Genomic DNA, 18,079 nt, shown 5'->3' on the forward strand with positions numbered 1-18,079 from the left:
GGCCACGTGTGATAGGATTATAGTCCCTGTAAATAGCTCCTCGAAGGGCAATTTGTGGAGCTGCCAGAGTGAAGCGAAAGTTGCAGGAGAGAACTCAGGATGGGAAAAATGTCAATAATGCACATCTGCCAAGTGAAGCTGCCGACAGCCAGCAAAGTCAGTCTGAGAGGAGCTATGTGGGCTGCAGCCAGCAAAGCCATAGGGGGCAGGGTTGCCAAGCCTCTGGGAGCTCACATCCCACCACAGCATGTTAGTGTGTTCCTAAGGTTGGGTAGGAAGCTGTCAGATTTAGTGTTGCCCTGCTGGGTTTCAGGCATGCTTTGATCCAATTCCTCTTTGCTATTCTCCAATTTTTCCTTTTTAGGATAGACATGTTTTCCCTGTTTTATATCTTGGGAGTATGAAATTTGTTCTTTTGGCTTTCACAGATTTTTGTTAGACATCTTTTTGCTACTAATCGTGACATGGTTAAAATTAAAATGCTTATTATACTTAGTTCCATAATCTTCATTTGAACATTATTTGGCTTATATTTAAAGTAGGGGGTTAATTTCTCCCTACTATGTAATTGATTTTTCCATTGTTGTTTGTCTTTTTTTTGAAATACATAAAATATTTTCCTTTTTGTAAAATACACGTGTAAGATTAATTTTACTAAAGTACACAATTGTATACTAAAGTAATCAATTCAGCTGGGTGCTGGTGGCTAATGCTTACAATCCTAACTACTCAGAAAGCTAAGATCTAAGAATCACAGCTCAGAGGTTGCTTGGAGAAGGAAAGTCTATGAGACTCTTATCTACAGTTAACAAGGAAGGAGCCAGAAGTAGAGCTGTGGCTCAAGTGGTAGAGTGTCAGCCCTGAGTTCAAGCCTAGTACTGGCGTACACACACACACACACACACACACACAGTACACAGTACACAGTACACAATTCAGTGCTATATTCACAGTGTTTTGCATTCTTCTCACCGAAACAATTTTCATTACCTGGAAAGAAGAAATCCTGTATCCATTAAGTAGTCACTTCCTTCCTCACCTCCCAGTTCCATGACTCCCTCCCATAACTTCTCTATAGGTTGCCTGTTTTGGATATGGCATATGAATGTAACATAAAATGTGTGCCATTTTGTGTCAGATTTCTTTTACTTGGCACAGTAGTTACAGATCATTTGTGTGGTAGTGTAAATCAGCACTTCTTGTATCTGACATTTTCTGTGGTTAAACTACATTTGATTTATGAGGCACTAAAGACAGTGAGACTCTTATCTCCAGGTAACCACTAGAAAACTGGACGTAGTGGTGCTGCGGCTCAAGGGGTAGGGCGGTAGCCTTGAGCTGAAGAGCTCAGGATAGCGCCTAGGCCCAGAGTTCAAGCCCCATGACTGACAACAACAACAATTATATATATATATATATTTTTTTGTTTTGTTTTGTTTTGTTTTTCTGTGAGGCTTGTACTCAGGGCCTGGGTGCTGTCCCTGAGCTCTTTTGCCCAAGGCTAACACTCTACCTCTTTGAACGACAGCTCTACTTCCAATTTCTGAGTGGTTAATTGGAGATAAGAGTCTCACAGGGACTTTTCTTGGCTGGCTTCAAACCATGATCCTTAGATCTCATCCTCCTGAGTAGCTAGGGTTACAGAGGCATGAGCCACCACGTCAAGCTTGATGTTCTTTCTTTCTTTTTTTTTTGTGCCAGTCCTGGGCCTTGAACTCTGGGCCTGAGCACTGTCCTTGGACTTTCTCAAGGCTAGAAATCTACCACTTGAGCCTCAGCACCACTTCTGGTGTTTTTCTATGTTTATGGTACAGAGGAATCAAACACAGATCTTCCTGCATGCTATGTAAGCACTCTACCACTAGGCCAAACTCTCGGCCCCCAGCTTGATGTTCTTTTATTTTTAACTCCAGAAGACTTCTGGCTGTAGCTTTAGTGTTTAAATATACAATTAATTTCAGATATGTTTTGAGACAGTAGCCAAAGTTTTATGTTTTCTATACAGATTTCAGTTGTTTTAGCTTGTTTATTGAAAAGGCCCCTTTGTGATTTTGAGATTGACCTTTCTTTGTGTAGGAAATGGTTAGGGTATTTGTGTCAACAGTGATCTCACTATTGATAGATACTTAAGGGACTATCACATACCTCACCCTTTTTTTTTTTTCTTTTTTTCCTTGAGGCTTAAAATGTAATTTAGGCTGGGTGCTGGTGGCTTATACCTGTAATCCTAGCTACTCAGGAGGCTGAGATTTGTGAACATCTGCCTGAATAATCACCTGAGAAAATAGAAGAAAGGGATTGACTGGGTTGTAGGGGGAATGTTTGTTTTCTGTGGAATTTGTGGCACCATCTTTGGGGTTGGGGCATATAGGGATGAGAAAACAAATCATGATTGGAAAAAAATGGAATGATTGAGATTAATGGGGCTCTAACTGCATCCAATTTGCTCTGGTTCTCTAGGCTTTCAACAGTCACATTGGAGACTTCAGGAATGCCTCATACAGAATTGATTAAACTATATGCTGCACAGAACTGATTTGTTAAAGACTACCCCTTCCCTGCCCTCTGCCTCCAGGCATACTCCTTGGAGTGGCACAAGCCGAGAAGACTTGTGTATTGATTCCTGGGAGAATTTTGTCTATTCCCAAAAGGATCCTTTTACAAGTTTTAGGAAATTAATATTAAAAATGTTTGCTCAGAGCAAATTCAGCTCCAAGAGCTGCACGATTGAATGCAGAGAAATGTGGGATGTCTCAAAAATTTGCATGTCTTCCTTGCACAGGACTCATGCTAATCTTCTGTATTGTTTCAATTTCAGTATATGTGCTGTCGCAGATTGCTTTGGTTATTCTGGATCATTTGTACTTCCACACAAATTTTAGAATTGATTTTTTTTTTTTTTCCTGATCCTGGGGCCTGCGTGATATCCCTGAGCCTCTCTGTCTGTGGTCAAGGCTAGAGCTCTTCTATTTGAGCCTCAGTGCCACTTCCATAGACTGTGATTATTATAAATCCCAATATTATTAAATTATTTCATAATTTATTATTTTTTAAAAATAGTATTATTTAATTTTGAAACTGCTCATTCTTAATCATTTTCTTTGCTCTCTCTCCACAAAAAAGAGAAGTTTAGGGGCCAGGAGTTTGACCTAGTGGTAGAGTGCTTGCCTAGCATGCACGAAGACCTGGGTTCAATTCCTTGGTACCACATATATAGAAAAAAAGCTGGAAGTGGTGCTGAGGCTCAAGTGGTAGAGCTCTGGCCTTGAGAAAATCCAAGGACAGTGCTCAGGCCCTGAGCTCAAGCCTAGGACTTGCAGGAAAAAAAAAGAGAAGTTTATTGGAGATAAGAGTCTCATGAACTTTTTTGCCTGGACGGGCCTGGAACCATGATCCTCAGATCTCAGCCTCCTGAGTAGCTAGGATTACAGGCATGAGCCACCAGCACCTAACCTGATTTATGTGTGTGTATGTGCCAGTCCTGGAGCAAGACCTGGGTACTGTCAGGCCTTTTTTTTTTTTTTGGTCATGAGGCTTGAACTTGGCCCTGTGCACTGTCCCTGAGCTCTTCAGCTCAAGGCTACCTACCTACTCTTGAGCCAAGTCCCACTTCCCATTTCCTAGAGGTTCATTGGAGATAAGAGTCTCAGGTTCTTTTGTGCCCGGGCTGGCTTTGAACCTTAATCCTCAGATCTGAGCCTCCTGTGTAGCTATGCCCCGCTGTCCAGGCTTTTTTTATGCTCAAAACTAGTGCTCTGCCAGTTCTACTTCTGGTTTTCTGATGATTAATTGCAGGTAAGAGTCTCATGGACTTTTCTGTCTGGCCTGGCTTTGAACTGTGATCCTTAGATCTCAGTCTCCTAAGTAGCCAGGATTACAATTATGAGCCACCTGTACACAGGCGCATGGCAGGGCATGAGTTTTTTTTCTCTTTTCTTTTCAAATCGCTTTTGAAGTTGGCTCCTGAGGTGTGTGTGGTTTTTTTTTTGTCCTGGGCTCTTCAGCTCAAGGCTACCATCCTACCCCTGGGTCTGGGCGCTGTCCCTGAGCTCTTTTGCTGAAGGCTACCACCCTACCCCTTGAGCCATAGAGCCACTTCCTGTTTTCTAGTATTTAATTGGAGATAAGAGTCTCAAGGACTTTATCGCCTGGGCTAGCTTTGAACCATGATCCTCAGACCTCAGCTTCCTGAGTAGCTAGGATTATAGGCAGGAACCCCAGCTCCTGAGTTCTTCTGACATGACCCTTATAGCTTCTGATAGATTCCTTGTTCATAGCTGTGATAGTCTTGTAGTTTCCTCCTACAGATTGCACCAACCATTTCTCTAGTGACTTCAGTTGATTGATAGATTTATTTTTAATTTTTCAATTGTTATTATGACAGTGATGTACAGAGGGGTCAAAGTTACACCAATCAAGTAAAGAGTACATTTCTTTTTGGACACTCCTTACCTTGCACTTTCAGTTTTTCCCCCCATTCCCACCTACAGTTTGTGTAGTTCATTTCAACATGGTAGTTTCACTGCTGCATTTGTTTACTGAGACATTTCTGTGCCTCCTTTTACCTTTCCAAAGACATATAAACAAACAGAATGAAAAGAAAATGAAAACTCTGTTTCCATTTCCGAGAAGGATTTATTTTTCTTTCTTGTGCCAATTCTAGGGCTTGAATTTAGGGCCTAACTCTTTCCCTGAGCTTTATTTCCAGGACTGTCACTCTGCCACTTGAACCACAGCTCTACTCTGCTTTCGGCCTTTTAATTACTTTTAATAGAAAAGGTTGCTTTTATTCTCTTTTTTTTTCTTTGCCAGTCCTGGGCTTGAACTCAAGGCCTGAGCACTATCCTTGGGCTTTCTCAAGGCTGGAGCTCTACCACGTGAGCCATAGCACCACTTCTAGCTTTTTCTATGTATGTGGTTCTGAGGAATCAAACCTGGGTCTTTGTGCATGCTAGGCAAGCACTCTACCACTAGGCCAAATTTGTGGTCCCTAATCCAAGTTCTTTCTCTAACTGCTGCTAACTATCTTGATCATCATCTACTTTCTGAAACTTTCTTTAGTTTTTACATGTACTAAATTATATTAAATCGTCTGTGGTGACTTCAGTTGAGAAGTTTATAATCTTTTTTTTTTTTTTTTGCCTCTATACTAATTAATTTACTCTTTGTGGTGCCCTTGCTTCTCTTTTCTCTATCCTATTACAGAGATGACAGAAGAAGAACAGTTTGCTCTGGCTCTCAAAATGAGTGAACAGGAAGCTAGGGAGGTGAACTGCCAGGAAGAGGAGGAAGAAGAGCTCTTGAGGAAAGCCATTGCTGAAAGCCTCAATGTAAATATTGCCATGTTGAAAAGTTTGTAGGATTTAGCAGCAATGTGCTTTGACTATAATAGTGTTTTAGTTCCATTAAGAACTAGTTATACCTTTTGGGTTTCCAATGCTAATATGTTGTATAGTACATTTTAAAGTCCATGCTGAATTGTTGAGTGATCCAATTTGAAGTGTTTCATTAAGTATGAGTTTTCTTCCACCCTACAGAATTTTCATTTTGTGGCATAAAAGAGTTTTAGTAAGTTGGCAGCTTCTGAAAAGCTAGAGGACCAAAATGTGGGGAGGAGGGAGGAGAATCCCAGAGGTATCGTGACTAGGTGTTTACTTCTTCTGTTTTGTGGAGAAAATGAGAAGGAATGGTCAGATTCAAAATTAAATAATACTATTTTAAAAATAAGTAATAATGAAATACTTTAATATTTTTGAAAATATAATATTGAGGTTTGAGTATGTGTAATTGACATGTTTAAATGTGGCTAGTTCTGAGCTACACTTGATTTTTTGTGGGGGGGGTAGGATGGGAAGGGTCTTTGTTATTTTAAGATAAGGGGTCATGCAGTGTTGCCTACACTGGCCTTTAACTTGTTCGAGCCATCTTCCTATCTCAATCTTCCAAGAAGCTGGGACATGTACGACATGTATCGGCATGTACCACCATGCCGAACCTGAGCTATCCTTTATGTCATCACTCCTCTGTGTTAGAAAACAATGTGGTATTGTAAACTAGTACAGCACTTTGCACAAGATACTCAGTACACATCATGGAACTCATTGGAACCTACGTTTTGGAGAGGAAAAATTCCTAGGAACAGTGGCCTCCCATTTTTGTCCTTCTTGTGACTCTTCATAACTAGCTATTTTAATAATAAACCTGGTTGGGTGTGGATCGCTTGTTTCAGAGTTGCCGACCTTCAGATGCTTCTGCTACCAGACCTCCACCTCTGGCCACTGGACCATCTTCACATGCCCACCAAGAGAAAACTGCAGATTCTGGGACCACTGAAGGCATGTCTCCCTGTTGTAACTTCTCCTACGCATCAAGTTTAGAACCGAATTACAGGATCTCATGCTGAGAGTAGATAGAGCAGAAAGCAGAAAATGTCCCACGTTCTTTGGTGATGATACTAAAGAATGAAAGTAGTTGAGATTTCACTAATATTCAAAAAAAACTTTTTTAATCTCCAAGGAAAAAAACAACCTTTGCTTAAACCCAAAGAAGGGCTTTTCTTAATCACATTTTGTAGTTCTTGGTAAGCAATAGCTTACCAAACCCTCTTAATGAAGAAGTTTGTCTTTAGCCCTACTTTTTCTCAAATACCCACAGGCATATGGCAGCTGGCACCTCCATCACTGTGTAAAGGCTCACATATCAGTCAGGGACACGAGGCTGAGGAAAGAAAGGAGCCTTGGGACCACACTGAAAACTCTGAAGAGGAGCCGGTCTCTGTCAGCTCAGGAAGCTGGGACCAGTCAAGCCAGCCAGTGTTGGAAGATCAAAATGTTAAATGTTTTGGCAGATGTACTGGCCACCTGGCCGAGCACACACAGTGTGAGAAGCCACAGGAAAGTACTGGGAGGGGTTGTGCTTTTCTCAAAGCGCCCCGTGATCGGGGGGGTACATCTAGGCACTGTTTCCCCACCCCAGGAGACGCTGAAGGCCTCCCGGTCGTGGGGGGCACTGTGAACTACTTCTGGGGCATTCCATTCTGCCCTGCCGGAGTAGACCCTAATCAGTACACCAAGGTCATCCTCTGCCAATTGGAGGCTTATCAAAAGAGCCTAAAAATGGCCCAAAGGCAGCTTTTAAAAAAAAAAGGGTTTGGGGAACCAGTGTTACCTAGCCCTCCTTCTCTGATCCAGAATGAATGTGGCCAAGGAGATCAGGCTAGTGACAGAAATGAAGGCACCTCAGAAGATGTGGGAGATGAAGACAAAGAGGAGAGGCAGGAGTCTAGGGCTTCTGTCTGGCACTCAAAAACCAAGGATTTCCAAGAAAACTCAATTAAAAGCTTGAAACAGAAACTTTTGTTGGAGGAAGAACCAACAACCAGTCACGGTGAGGTAAGGGTCGGTGATGCTGTAACAAAGGGTGGTTTATCCAGAGGTTCAATGGGAATTATTTGTAGCCTTTTCTTTTCATGGTCTTCTTTTTCCTTCCTTGATTATTAAAGTAACACACGTTCACTATTGAATTATGAAAGTACATAGAATATAAAGAAGAAATCTGGATATGGTGGTGCATACCTGCTGTCTCAGCACTTTGGAGGCCTCCAAATTTGAGGCCAACATAAACTTACATGGTAACCCCCCCCCCAAAAAAAAAAGAAAAGGAAGGAAGGAATTATCTATAACCCCTTTACCAAGAGGCAATTACCATTTCTGAGGATATAAAAATTTATTTTAAAAGGTATTTGAACATAATGAAGCCTCTTCTGTATAAGCTTTTTGTTGTTGTTGTTGTTGGTTGTGGTGTTTGAATTCAGGGCCTGGGTAGTAACCCTGAGCTTTTTTTTCCCCTCTTAAAGCTAGAGCTCTACCACTTTGAGCCACAGCTTCACTTCCAGTTTTCTGGTGGTAACTGGAAATAAATGTCTTATGGACTTTCTTGTCTGACTGGCTTTGAACGGTCATCCTCAGATTTCAGCCTCTTGAGTAGCTAGGATTGCAGGCATGAGCCACTGGCCCTTGGCCAGAAAAAATTCACCCCCCCCCTTTTTTTTTTAAGACAATAGTGTTAGATGAATCATAGTTTATCCAGTGGCCTATTGGGGTAAGCATGTAGGTTTGTTTGCAGTATTTTCCTATTACAAGTAGCGTTGTATGTAGCACTTACTCTTTTTGGGGGGGGAGGGGGTCATGGGGCTTGAACTTGGACTGGGTCTTGTCCCTGAGTTCTTCAGCTTAAGGCTACCTACCTACCCTTGAGCCAAACCCCACGTCCCATTTCCTAGAGGTTAATTGGAGATAAGAGTCTCAGGTCCTTTTGTGCCCGGGCTGGCTTTGAACCTTGATCCTCAGACCTCAGCCTCCTGAGTAGCTAGGGTTACAGACATGAGCAATTGTGTCCAGCAGCACTTACTCTTGAATAGAGGACATTTTATCCACTTGGGAGATATTTGTAGAGCAATTTGCTATAGATACAGCTAATGGATCAAAGGATATCTGCATTTAGAGCTTATGTTAGCTGTTATCAAATTGCCCTCTGTAGAGGTTGAATACATGTATATTATCAGCAGTGTATGATTACTGGTCTTCTCAAACCCCTTCCATCACAGTGTGCTCAGACTTCTCAATATCTACCAAGATGGAAGATAGTCTTAATTTGTATTCCTCTTCCTATTTGTGAGGTTGAACTTTTCCCCACATTCTAAGCCTCTTTGCATTTTCTTTTCTGTCTCTCTAGATTTTTTTTTTTTTGCCAGTCCCTTGGGCTTGGACTCAGGGCCTGAGCACTGTCCTTGGGGATTCCTTAGGGCTATCACTCTACCTCTTGAGCCACAGCATCACTTCTGGCTTTTTCTATTTATGTGGTTCCGAGGAATTGAACCTGGAGCTTCGTGCATGCTAGGCAAGCACTCTACCACTAGGCCATGCTCCCAGCCTCAGTCTCTTTAGATTTTATGATCATTTTTCTGTTTAAATCTGAAGAGAGAGGTCGGGGGTGGGGAAGAGTGAGAGATTCCTAGAGATTGAACTCAGAGCCTGGGTGCTGTCCCTGAGCTTTTTAAATTAGATTAAATTAAAAATTTTTTGTTGGGGTAATATACAGAGGGGTTATAAGTAACATTTGTCAGGTAGTAGGTGTATTACTTCTTATACATTGATACCCCTTCTCATGTTTTTGTCCTCCTCCCTGAGTTTTTTTGCTCAAGGCTAATGCTCTACCACCTGAGCCGTAATCCCATTTTTAGTTTTTTGGAGGTTAATTGGTGGTGAGAGTTTCAGTCTATTTGAGCTAGGCTGCCTTTGAACCATGATCCTGGCATCTTAGCCTTCTGAGTTGCTAGGTTTACAGGTGTGAGCCAACAGCACTTGGCTCTTTTTGTTCATTTTCATTTTTGCCAGTCCTGAGGCTTGAACTCAGGACCTGGGCACTGTCCCTGAGCTGCTTTTGTTCAAAACTAGCACTCTACCCTTAAACCACAGCACCACTTCCGGCTTTTTCTGTATGTGTGCTCTCGAAAAATTGAACCCAAACCCAGGGCTTCGTGCATGCTAGGCAGGCACTCTACCACTAGGCTACACTCCTGGCCTTCGTTTATTTTTTTATTCTTTTTTTTTTTTTTTTGGTCAGTCATGGGACTTGAACTCTGGGCCTGGGCATTGTCCCTGAGCTATTCAGCTCAAGGCTACTGCTCTACTCCTTGAGCCACAGCACCACTTCCTATTCTCTAGTGATTAATTGGAGATAAGTGTCTTGCATTCTTTAGCGCCTGATCTGGCTTTGAGCCACGATCCTCAGATCTCAGCCTCCTGAGTTGCTAGGAATAAAGGTGTGAACCACTGCACCAAGCTATTTTTATCCTTCTTGTTGGGCTTCTCTTATGAGAAAAGCCTAAGAGCTAACAGATCTTCCTATCATGGTTCAGAGAGAATGGAATATTTAGAGTGGAGTTTGGTGTTTCTGTTTTAATAATGAATTTGAACAACTGTTTTGCTTCTCTGGATCTTAATTTTATGTCTGTAAAATAAGAATGATAATTCCTAGTAGTAGTTATTTTACTGGTTAGAACGAATTTGTATAAAAAGCATAGTATGATGCTTAGGAGAGTGTAGGTAACCAGAAATGGTACTTCTGTCCCGGAAAAATCATTCACTGGTGTTACGTGCAGAGACCATTCTTTCCTGGTAACCATCTTTCTCCACATTCTGGAAAGATTCATATATGGAAAGAGAAGGCATTTTTCTTAATAGTTCTAGTGCATGGCTATTTTTTCTAAGGGAAAGTTGTCAATGCTTTTGCATTTCAGAGATGATTCTTTTTAGAAGAAAATTAACTCTAAAGACTGACATTTAGGGGTCAGGAGTTTGGCCTTGTGGTAGAGTGCTTGCCTAGCATGCACGAAGACCCAGGTTCGATTCCTCGGTACCACATACATAGAAAAAAAAAGTCGAAGTGATGCTGAGGCTCAAGTGGCAGAGCTCTAGCCTTGAGAAAGTCCAAGAACAGTGGTGAGGCTGTGAGCTCAAGCCCAGGACTGGGGGGGGGGGGTGGAGAAAGACTGACGTTTAGAGCCAGGGGAGGTGGCTCACACCTGTAATTCTAGCTACTCAGGGGCTGAGATCTGAGGATTACAGTTCAAAGCCAGTTGGGGTGATTTAATATGATTCAGCGATCCCAGTGACTCGAGTTCTAGAGCACAAAGGTCTATGAAGGTCTATGTTGTATCAAGCATACTTGAAGCAGAGCTTTTCAGGACATTCCTGATCCTGTTGTTGGTTTGAAATTCTCCTAACATATGGATAGGCCATTAAATAATACAGTTGATATTGCTAAAGTAATTAAAAACAGAACGTTATTGTCACAGAGAAGCTAGTGTTTCATAAATTGTGAAACAGCAGTGTGTAATCAAACCTGAAGAGGTAGTGAGATTAGAATATCAACTGTAATTTTTCTGTATCTCATCATTGTACTGTATATGCCTCATTTTTTTTCCCCCGCAGACTGGCTTTCCTTGCTTTCTCACTGTAGGCTGAAAATACTTGATTCTATAAGCTTTGAAACTTGAATGTTATATATGTATATTACATTTCTCACTTCCAGCTTCAGTTTTCCAGAAAAAAAAATGTACGCTCCCTTTTGGTCTTAACACCTCTTACCAGCCCTGTTGGCTGTGATCTGAAGGGATATGTGTGTCTAACCAGTAATGGACTAAGAGCGGTGAGATGTAGTCCTCAACTCCAAGAAGACCAGGATGCCTCCAGCATACACATCAGTAACATTTTTAGAAATTACCTAGAAATTTTAAAAATAATCAAAAGTTTAAAAAGTAAAGTCTAGCATCTACAGGAAGGTAGGACTTCTTTTTTTTTTTTTTTTCTTTTTGGTCCAATCCTGGGGCTTGAACTCAGGGCCTGGGCACTGTCCTTGGACACTTTGCTCAAGGCTAGTGCTCTGTCACTTGAGCCATAGCACCACGTCTGGCTTTTTCTGAGTGTGTGACACTGAGGAATTGAACCCAGGGCTTCATGCATACTAGGTGACCACTTTACCATTAGGCTATGCTCCCAGCCCCAAGGTAGGACTTTTTTTTTTGCCAGTCCTAGGCTTGGGCTCAGGGCTTGAGCACTGTCCTTGGACTTTCTCAAGGCTAGCACTCTATCACTTGAGCCTCAGCACCACTTCCGGCTTTTTGCTATGTATGTGGGGTACCGAGAAATCGAACCCGGGTCTTTGTGCATGCTAGGCAAGCACTCTACCACTAGGCCGAACTCCCGGCCCCAAGGTAGGACTTTTTATTTCCTTTATTTTTTTGGCCAGTCCTGGGGCTTGAACTCAGGGCCTGTCTTTTTGCTCAAGGCTAGCACTCTGCCACTTGAGTCACAGCGCCACTTCCGGCTTTTTCTGTGTACGTGGTATTGAGGAATCGAACCCAGGGCTTTGTGCACTCAAGGCATGCACTCTACCACTAGGCTATGCTCCCAGCCTTTCCTTTATTTTTTATATGGTTCAGGTCTTACTATTTTTTTCCTGATGCTGTGAACAGTTTTGCAAATGCTACTCTACCACTGAGCTACATCCTCATAACTCACATTGGTATGCTATTGTATTTTAAAATTAACAGTATGAATCATTTTCTTACGTTAAAATTATCTGTGGATTTCACCTTTAATGTCATTTTGGCCTGTGATTGGCATAATATTTTAAAATATTTTTCTGTTTTTGCATATTTTGGTTGTGATCAATATCTGTCAATATGAAACTTTTTAAAATTTAAAATCTGTGCCCTAGCCAGGCTCATGCCTGTAATCCTAGTTACTTAGGAGGCTGAGATCTGAGGATGGCAGTTCAAAGCCAGCCCGGGCATGGAAGTCTCTGAGACTCTTATCTCCACTTAACCAGCAGAAAACTAGAAGTGGCTAGTGGTAGAGCACTAGCCTTGAGCTGAAGAGCTCAGGGACAGTGCCCAGGCCCAGACAGGTCAGCCTCATGACCAACGGGGGAAAAAATATCTATGTCTTTAGGAATAGAGAGGTGGAGAAATACTAAGTTGAAGAGTTATGAGCATGCTTACTATTTATTGCCAGATTGCCATATTTCAGAAAGATTGTTCAAATATGTACTTGCTCCCTCTAGCATAGATCATCACAGACTTGTCAACCCAATATAATAGCTTTACGAAGCAGAACAAACAGAAACGAGCTTACTGCTTTTATAGGCAAGTCATGAAAACCTTAGGATTGTAATTTTACATTTTTTTTTCTTTTGCCAGTCCTGGGTCTTGAACTCAGGTCCTGGGCATGTTGCTTGGGATTTCTCAAGACTAGACCTCTGCTGTGCTGCTAGTACTCCCCAGTACCACTTCCAGATCTCTCTTTCCTTCTCTCTCCCTCTATCTCTCCCTCTCTCCCTCTTCTTTCCTTCTTTCCTTCTTTCCTTCTTTCTTTCTTTCTTTCTTTCTTTCTTTCTTTCTTTCTTTCTTTCTTTCTTTCTTTCTTTCTTTCTTTCTTTCTTTCTTTCTCTTTCCTAGTCCTAGGGCTTAAACTCAGGGCCTGAGCCTGAGCACTGTCCTTGGACTTTCTCAAGGCTAGAGCTCTACCACCTCAGCACCACTTCCAGCTTTTTCTATGTATGTGGTACCAAGGAATCGAACCTGGGTCTTCGTGCATGCCAGGCAAGCACTCTACCACTAAGCCATGCTCTGGCCCCCTGCTTTTTCTTATATGTGGTACCGAGGAATCAAACACAGGGCTTCATGCATGCTAGGCAAGCACTCTACCATTAGACTAAATTCCCAGCCCTGTAATTTTACTTCTTATTTTTAGGGGGGTGGGGGTGGGTCATAGGGCTCAAGGCTGCTGCCCTGCCCCTGGGCCTGGGCATTGTTTCTGAGCTACTGCCCTACCCTTTAGCCAAGCTCCACTTCCCATTCTCTAGAGGTTAATTGGAGATAAGAGTCTTGGGTCCTTTTGTGTGTGGACTTGCTTTGAACCTTGATCCTCAGATCTCTGCCTCCTGAGTAACCTAGGCTTACAGGCACGAGCCACAGTGTCTTGATGGTTTTATGCTTACTACTTGTGTGTCATTGTTGGTATTAATAGTACTGAGACTTGAACCTAGAGTTCACAGTCTGATCCTAATTTTCCATTCTAGTTTCTGGAATTTGTTTCTTTTCTCTTTCTTTCTTTTTTTTTTTTTTTTGGTGGGTCATGGGACTTGAACTTGGCCAGGGCGCTGTCCCTGAACTCTTCAGCTCAAGGCTACCACCCTACCCCTGAGCCCGAGGAATCAAACCCAGGGCTTTGAATTGATTTGCACTCCTCTTATTTTTGCTTGAGCCAAGCCCCACTTCCCATTTTCTAGAGGTTAATTGGAGATAAGAGTCTCAGGTCGTCCTTTTGTGCCCGGGCTGGCTTTGAACCTTGATCCTCAGATCTCAGCCTCCTGAGTAGCTAGGATTATAGGTGTGAACCATCATGCCTGGGCTGGCTTGCTTGCTTGCTTGCTTTCTACCTTCCTTCCTTCCTTTCTTTCTCTCCCTCTTTCTCTTTCTCTCTTTCTTTCTTTTTTTCTTTCTTTCTTCCTGCCAATCCTGGGACTTGAACTCAGAGCACTGTCCTTGGGCTTTCTCAAGGCTAGAGCTCTACCACTTGAGTCTCAGCACCACTTCAGCTTTTTTCTATGTATGTGGTACCAAGGAGTTCAACCCGGATCTTTGTGTGTGCTAGATAAGAACTCTACCACTAGGCCAAACTCCCTGCCTGGAGTTTGTTTCTTAGAAATGACCTAATTGTATAGATTTACTAGCCAAATTTCATGCTGATGAATGTATACCAAATGACAGTTTGTTAATTATGGGATAGGAACACATTGATGACCAGAATACTCAAGATTTACCATACCCTGTACCTCGTTTAGTATGAATAGATCAAGATCAGCAAAGAGTTTCACTGGATATAGGAAAGTCTGAGAAGCCATCACTGCCTCCCAACAGAGCTGTTGCTATGGTAATCAGCAGCCGCTCACTTTCCAGACTACAGTGTTGAATATACTATTTGAGACTAGGTGACTTTTCCTTTAAAAATTTTGTTAAAAAGTTTTTTTTTTGTCAATACTGGGGTTTAAATTAAAGCTGGTTAGACAAGTGTTCCAACAATTGAGCCAGGCCTGTAGTTATTTTCAAGATAGGGCTCCATGCTTTTGCACAAGGCTAGCTTCTGACCATGATCTTCCTAATTCTGCCTCACAATTAGCTGGGGCTGAGGTGTGACCATCATGGCTCTTGTGAGTGGAGGTCTGAACTATTTTGCCTATTCTAGTCTTGAATTGATTTGCACTCCTCCTATTTTTGCTTCCCAAATAGCGGGCATATGCCACCCACCCTTGGCTTAATATTTTTCTTTTTTAGATCCAGTGCAAATTACCTTTATTGCTACACCTGACCCTTGAACTCAGGGCCTAGGCACTATCCTTGGACACTTTTTGCTTAAGATTAGCGCTTTGCCACTTGAGCCACAGCACCACTTCTGGCTTTTTCTGAGTATATGGTATGGAGGTATTGAACCCAGGGCTTTGTGCATGCTAGGTGAGTGCTCTATCGCTAGGCTATGCTCCTGGCCTAAACTAACCTTTTTTTTTAAATTATAAGATGATGATGATTATTATTATTAGCTATCTCAACTTTACAAGATCTGAATCTATACAAAGATACCCATGAAACAGGAAACAATATGGCCAATGCTTAGAGGCAGCTGTGTGAAGACACAGATAGGGTAAATGGCATGTGCAAACTTTAGATTAGAAACATTCATATACATGGAAAAGACCATCCAAAACAGTTAAGAAACTGTCATAGTACAGAAAGATGAAGATGGAGGGGAAGGAAAAGGGGAGGGAGGGGGAGGAGGAGACCATTCAAATTGTAAGAGAAGTACAAATGTCTGTGACTGCTGAAGACATGCAGTTATCTATGGAAAACCTAACACATGCAAAAATTCCAGTCAGAACAAATAAACTAATTCAGCACAGTTGCAGAACTGAAAAATCCGTGAAAAAAAAAGCCAGTTGCATTTTCAATATTATGAATCCCACTTATAATAAGTACCTCAAAAGGAATACAATTCTTAAACATAAATTAGCCAGATATCAAAAATTCATGCTCTTAAAAACTAAAAAATACTACTAAAAGTAGAGCAGATATTCTGACTGTAAGCAAAAACTTAAGTAGAAGTATAAACACTATATGATCACTGTTATGTAACAGAAGCAAAGATTTAGCATTTCTTTCTTTTTTCTTTGCCAGTTCTGGGGCTTGAACTCGGGGACTGAGTACTGTCCTTGGACTTTCTCAAAGCTAGCATTCTAACACTACTTGAGCAACAGCACCACTTCTTTTTTATGGGGAGGTCGATCATGGGGCTTGAACTCTGGGCCTGGGGGGTATCCCTGAGCTCTCCAAGGGTAAGAGCTACTGCCCTACCCTTTGAGCCTCAGTGCCATTTCCAGTTTTCTGACAGCTAATTGGAGATAAGAGTCTCATGGATTTCAGTGCTCGGGCTGGCTTTGAACCAGCCTCATGATATCTAGGATTACAGGGGTGAGCCACTGTACCCAGCCTAGGTGGTTTTATTTTATGCTTTCACATTGTGAATGAAAATGTTTTTTTGGTGCCAGTTCTGGGGTTTGAGCTCAGGGCCTGAGCACTGTCCTTGAGCTTTCTCAAACAAGGCTAGTGCTCTACCACTCGAGCCACAGCACCATTTCCAGCTTTTTCTATGTATGTGGTACCAAGGAATCAAACCCCGGGCTTTGTGCATGCTAGGCAAGCACTCATCACTAAGCCAAACTCCTAGCCCCAAATGAAACTTTCTTTACCCCTAAATCCAAATGATTAGTATTGATGTGCATAAAATGAGGAATCGATGTAGTATTAGAATGAGGATATTCTTTATTGAAATGATTGAGGAGAGCATCATTTATGTAAAAACACAACAGTGGTAGTTAGAGCATAGACTTTGTAGTTATGTAGCATCCAGCTTATTCCTGATCAGCTGTGTGGTTTTGTGTTAGTTATTTATATTTAATTTTTTTTTTGCCAGTCCTGGGGCTTCAGCTCAGAGCCTAGGCACTGTCCTTGAGCTTTCTCAAATCTAGCATTTTCATACTTAAGCCACAGCACCACTTGTAGTTTTATCTGTTTATGTGATACCAAGGAATCAAACCCAGGACTTCATGCATGCTAGGCAAGCACTCTACCACTCTGCCACACTCTCACACTCTGGGCCCTATATTTAAACTTTTTTTTTTTTTTGCCAGCCCTGGGGCTTGAACTCAGGGTATGGGCCTGACCTTGGACACTTTTTGCTCAAGGCTAGCCCTCTGGCACTTGAGCCATAGCACCACTTCTGGCCCTTTCTGTGAATGTGGTACTGAGGAATTGATCCCAGGGCTTTGTGCATGCTAGGTAATCACTCTACCATTAGGCTATACTCCCAGCCTGTATATTTAAACTCTCGAGGCTTCATTTTGGTCATTTCTAAAATGCTTTAACAGCTACTGCCTTATAAGATTCTTGTGAAGATTAAAGGAGGTAGTGGGTGTGAAGTGATTGGCAGAGGCCCAGTGCCTAATAGAGGCACAGAAACTTTTGAAGTATTACAGTGGTATAATTTGAGATATGTTTCAGCCTAAGGTAGAAATAGAGGTCCCTTGATTGCTTTTGAAGTCCTAAGGCTTAGTCAGCTTATGATTCTAAATCAGAACTTTATTTAACGGACACTAGGTGTCAGTGTTTTACTCTTACAAATTTTTTAAACACCCTGCTGAGTTCAGTCAAGTGCAGTTTACTGCTGTTGTATTTTAGTCCTTTTGAGAATCCTGTTCAACTCATCGTTTTCATGGTGATCACATTTCCAGTCCGTATATAATGTTACCCTCCCTTTAATAACAATAGGGTAAAGTCAGTTATTTTTTTTTCCCCCCTTTGGTAGTGTAGTTCATCATCTAAGTGGTAGAGAAAGTCTAATTTGTTTAAGGTATTTATGTCCTTATAGGAATCCCTGGAAACCATTCAGCAGCTTTACCTCTCCTGGAAGAAGCTAAGTGCTTAGGGCAGTAGTAGCTGATACTTTCTGTTCTCTTTTTTTTTTTATTGTAATTAGTAAAAGGGTTACATGATATTTGCCAGATAGAAGGTGCATTAATTCACATACATTGATACCCTTTCACATGTCTTAGTACCCATTTCCCTCCCCCCCCACACCCCACACCTTTCTGTTCTCTTGTACTTGTAGTGAGTTGACACCGAATAAGTGGAAGCAGTCCTTTTCTTTATCATTGCTTTTTTTTTTTTTTTTTTTTTAAAGATATCCCTGTGGTGGAAGAATAAAACCATGTGACAGTTTTGTAGCAAAAAACCTTTTCCTGGGGATATCCTAGGTTATATCCTGGTTGTGCTCCGAGAGAGTGGATGCACTGTTCATCCCAACTCACTGTTACTGCTGAAAACTGGACTTTTCTCTGTCCATTCCATGACTGATTGATTTTTGCCAGTCCTGGAGCTTGAACTTGGGGCCTGGGAGCTGTGTCT

General features: G+C 41.8%; 1 protein-coding gene and 1 non-coding gene across 2 annotated transcripts in view; one reads left to right on the forward strand and one right to left on the reverse strand.

Moving 5' to 3' along the window:
* The window catches only part of Uimc1 (ubiquitin interaction motif containing 1), an 86,485-nt gene that overhangs the window by 10,662 nt on the left and 57,744 nt on the right, over positions 1 to 18,079 (forward strand). The window contains exons 4-6 of the mRNA XM_090325553.1: positions 5,206 to 5,330; positions 6,230 to 6,335; positions 6,655 to 7,391. Coding sequence (XP_090181679.1) covers positions 5,206 to 5,330; positions 6,230 to 6,335; positions 6,655 to 7,391 — 968 coding nt within the window. The remainder of the gene's footprint in view (positions 1 to 5,205; positions 5,331 to 6,229; positions 6,336 to 6,654; positions 7,392 to 18,079) is intronic.
* Positions 2,738 to 2,840, reverse strand: LOC150041875 (U6 spliceosomal RNA). The gene has a single exon (XR_016533715.1). It is a non-coding gene; the product is annotated as a U6 spliceosomal RNA (small nuclear RNA).

This window comes from Megascapheus bottae, chromosome 38 (genome assembly GCF_031878675.1).
Source record: "Megascapheus bottae isolate mThoBot1 chromosome 38, mThoBot2.hap1, whole genome shotgun sequence".
NCBI classification, from domain to species: Eukaryota; Metazoa; Chordata; class Mammalia; order Rodentia; family Geomyidae; genus Megascapheus; species Megascapheus bottae.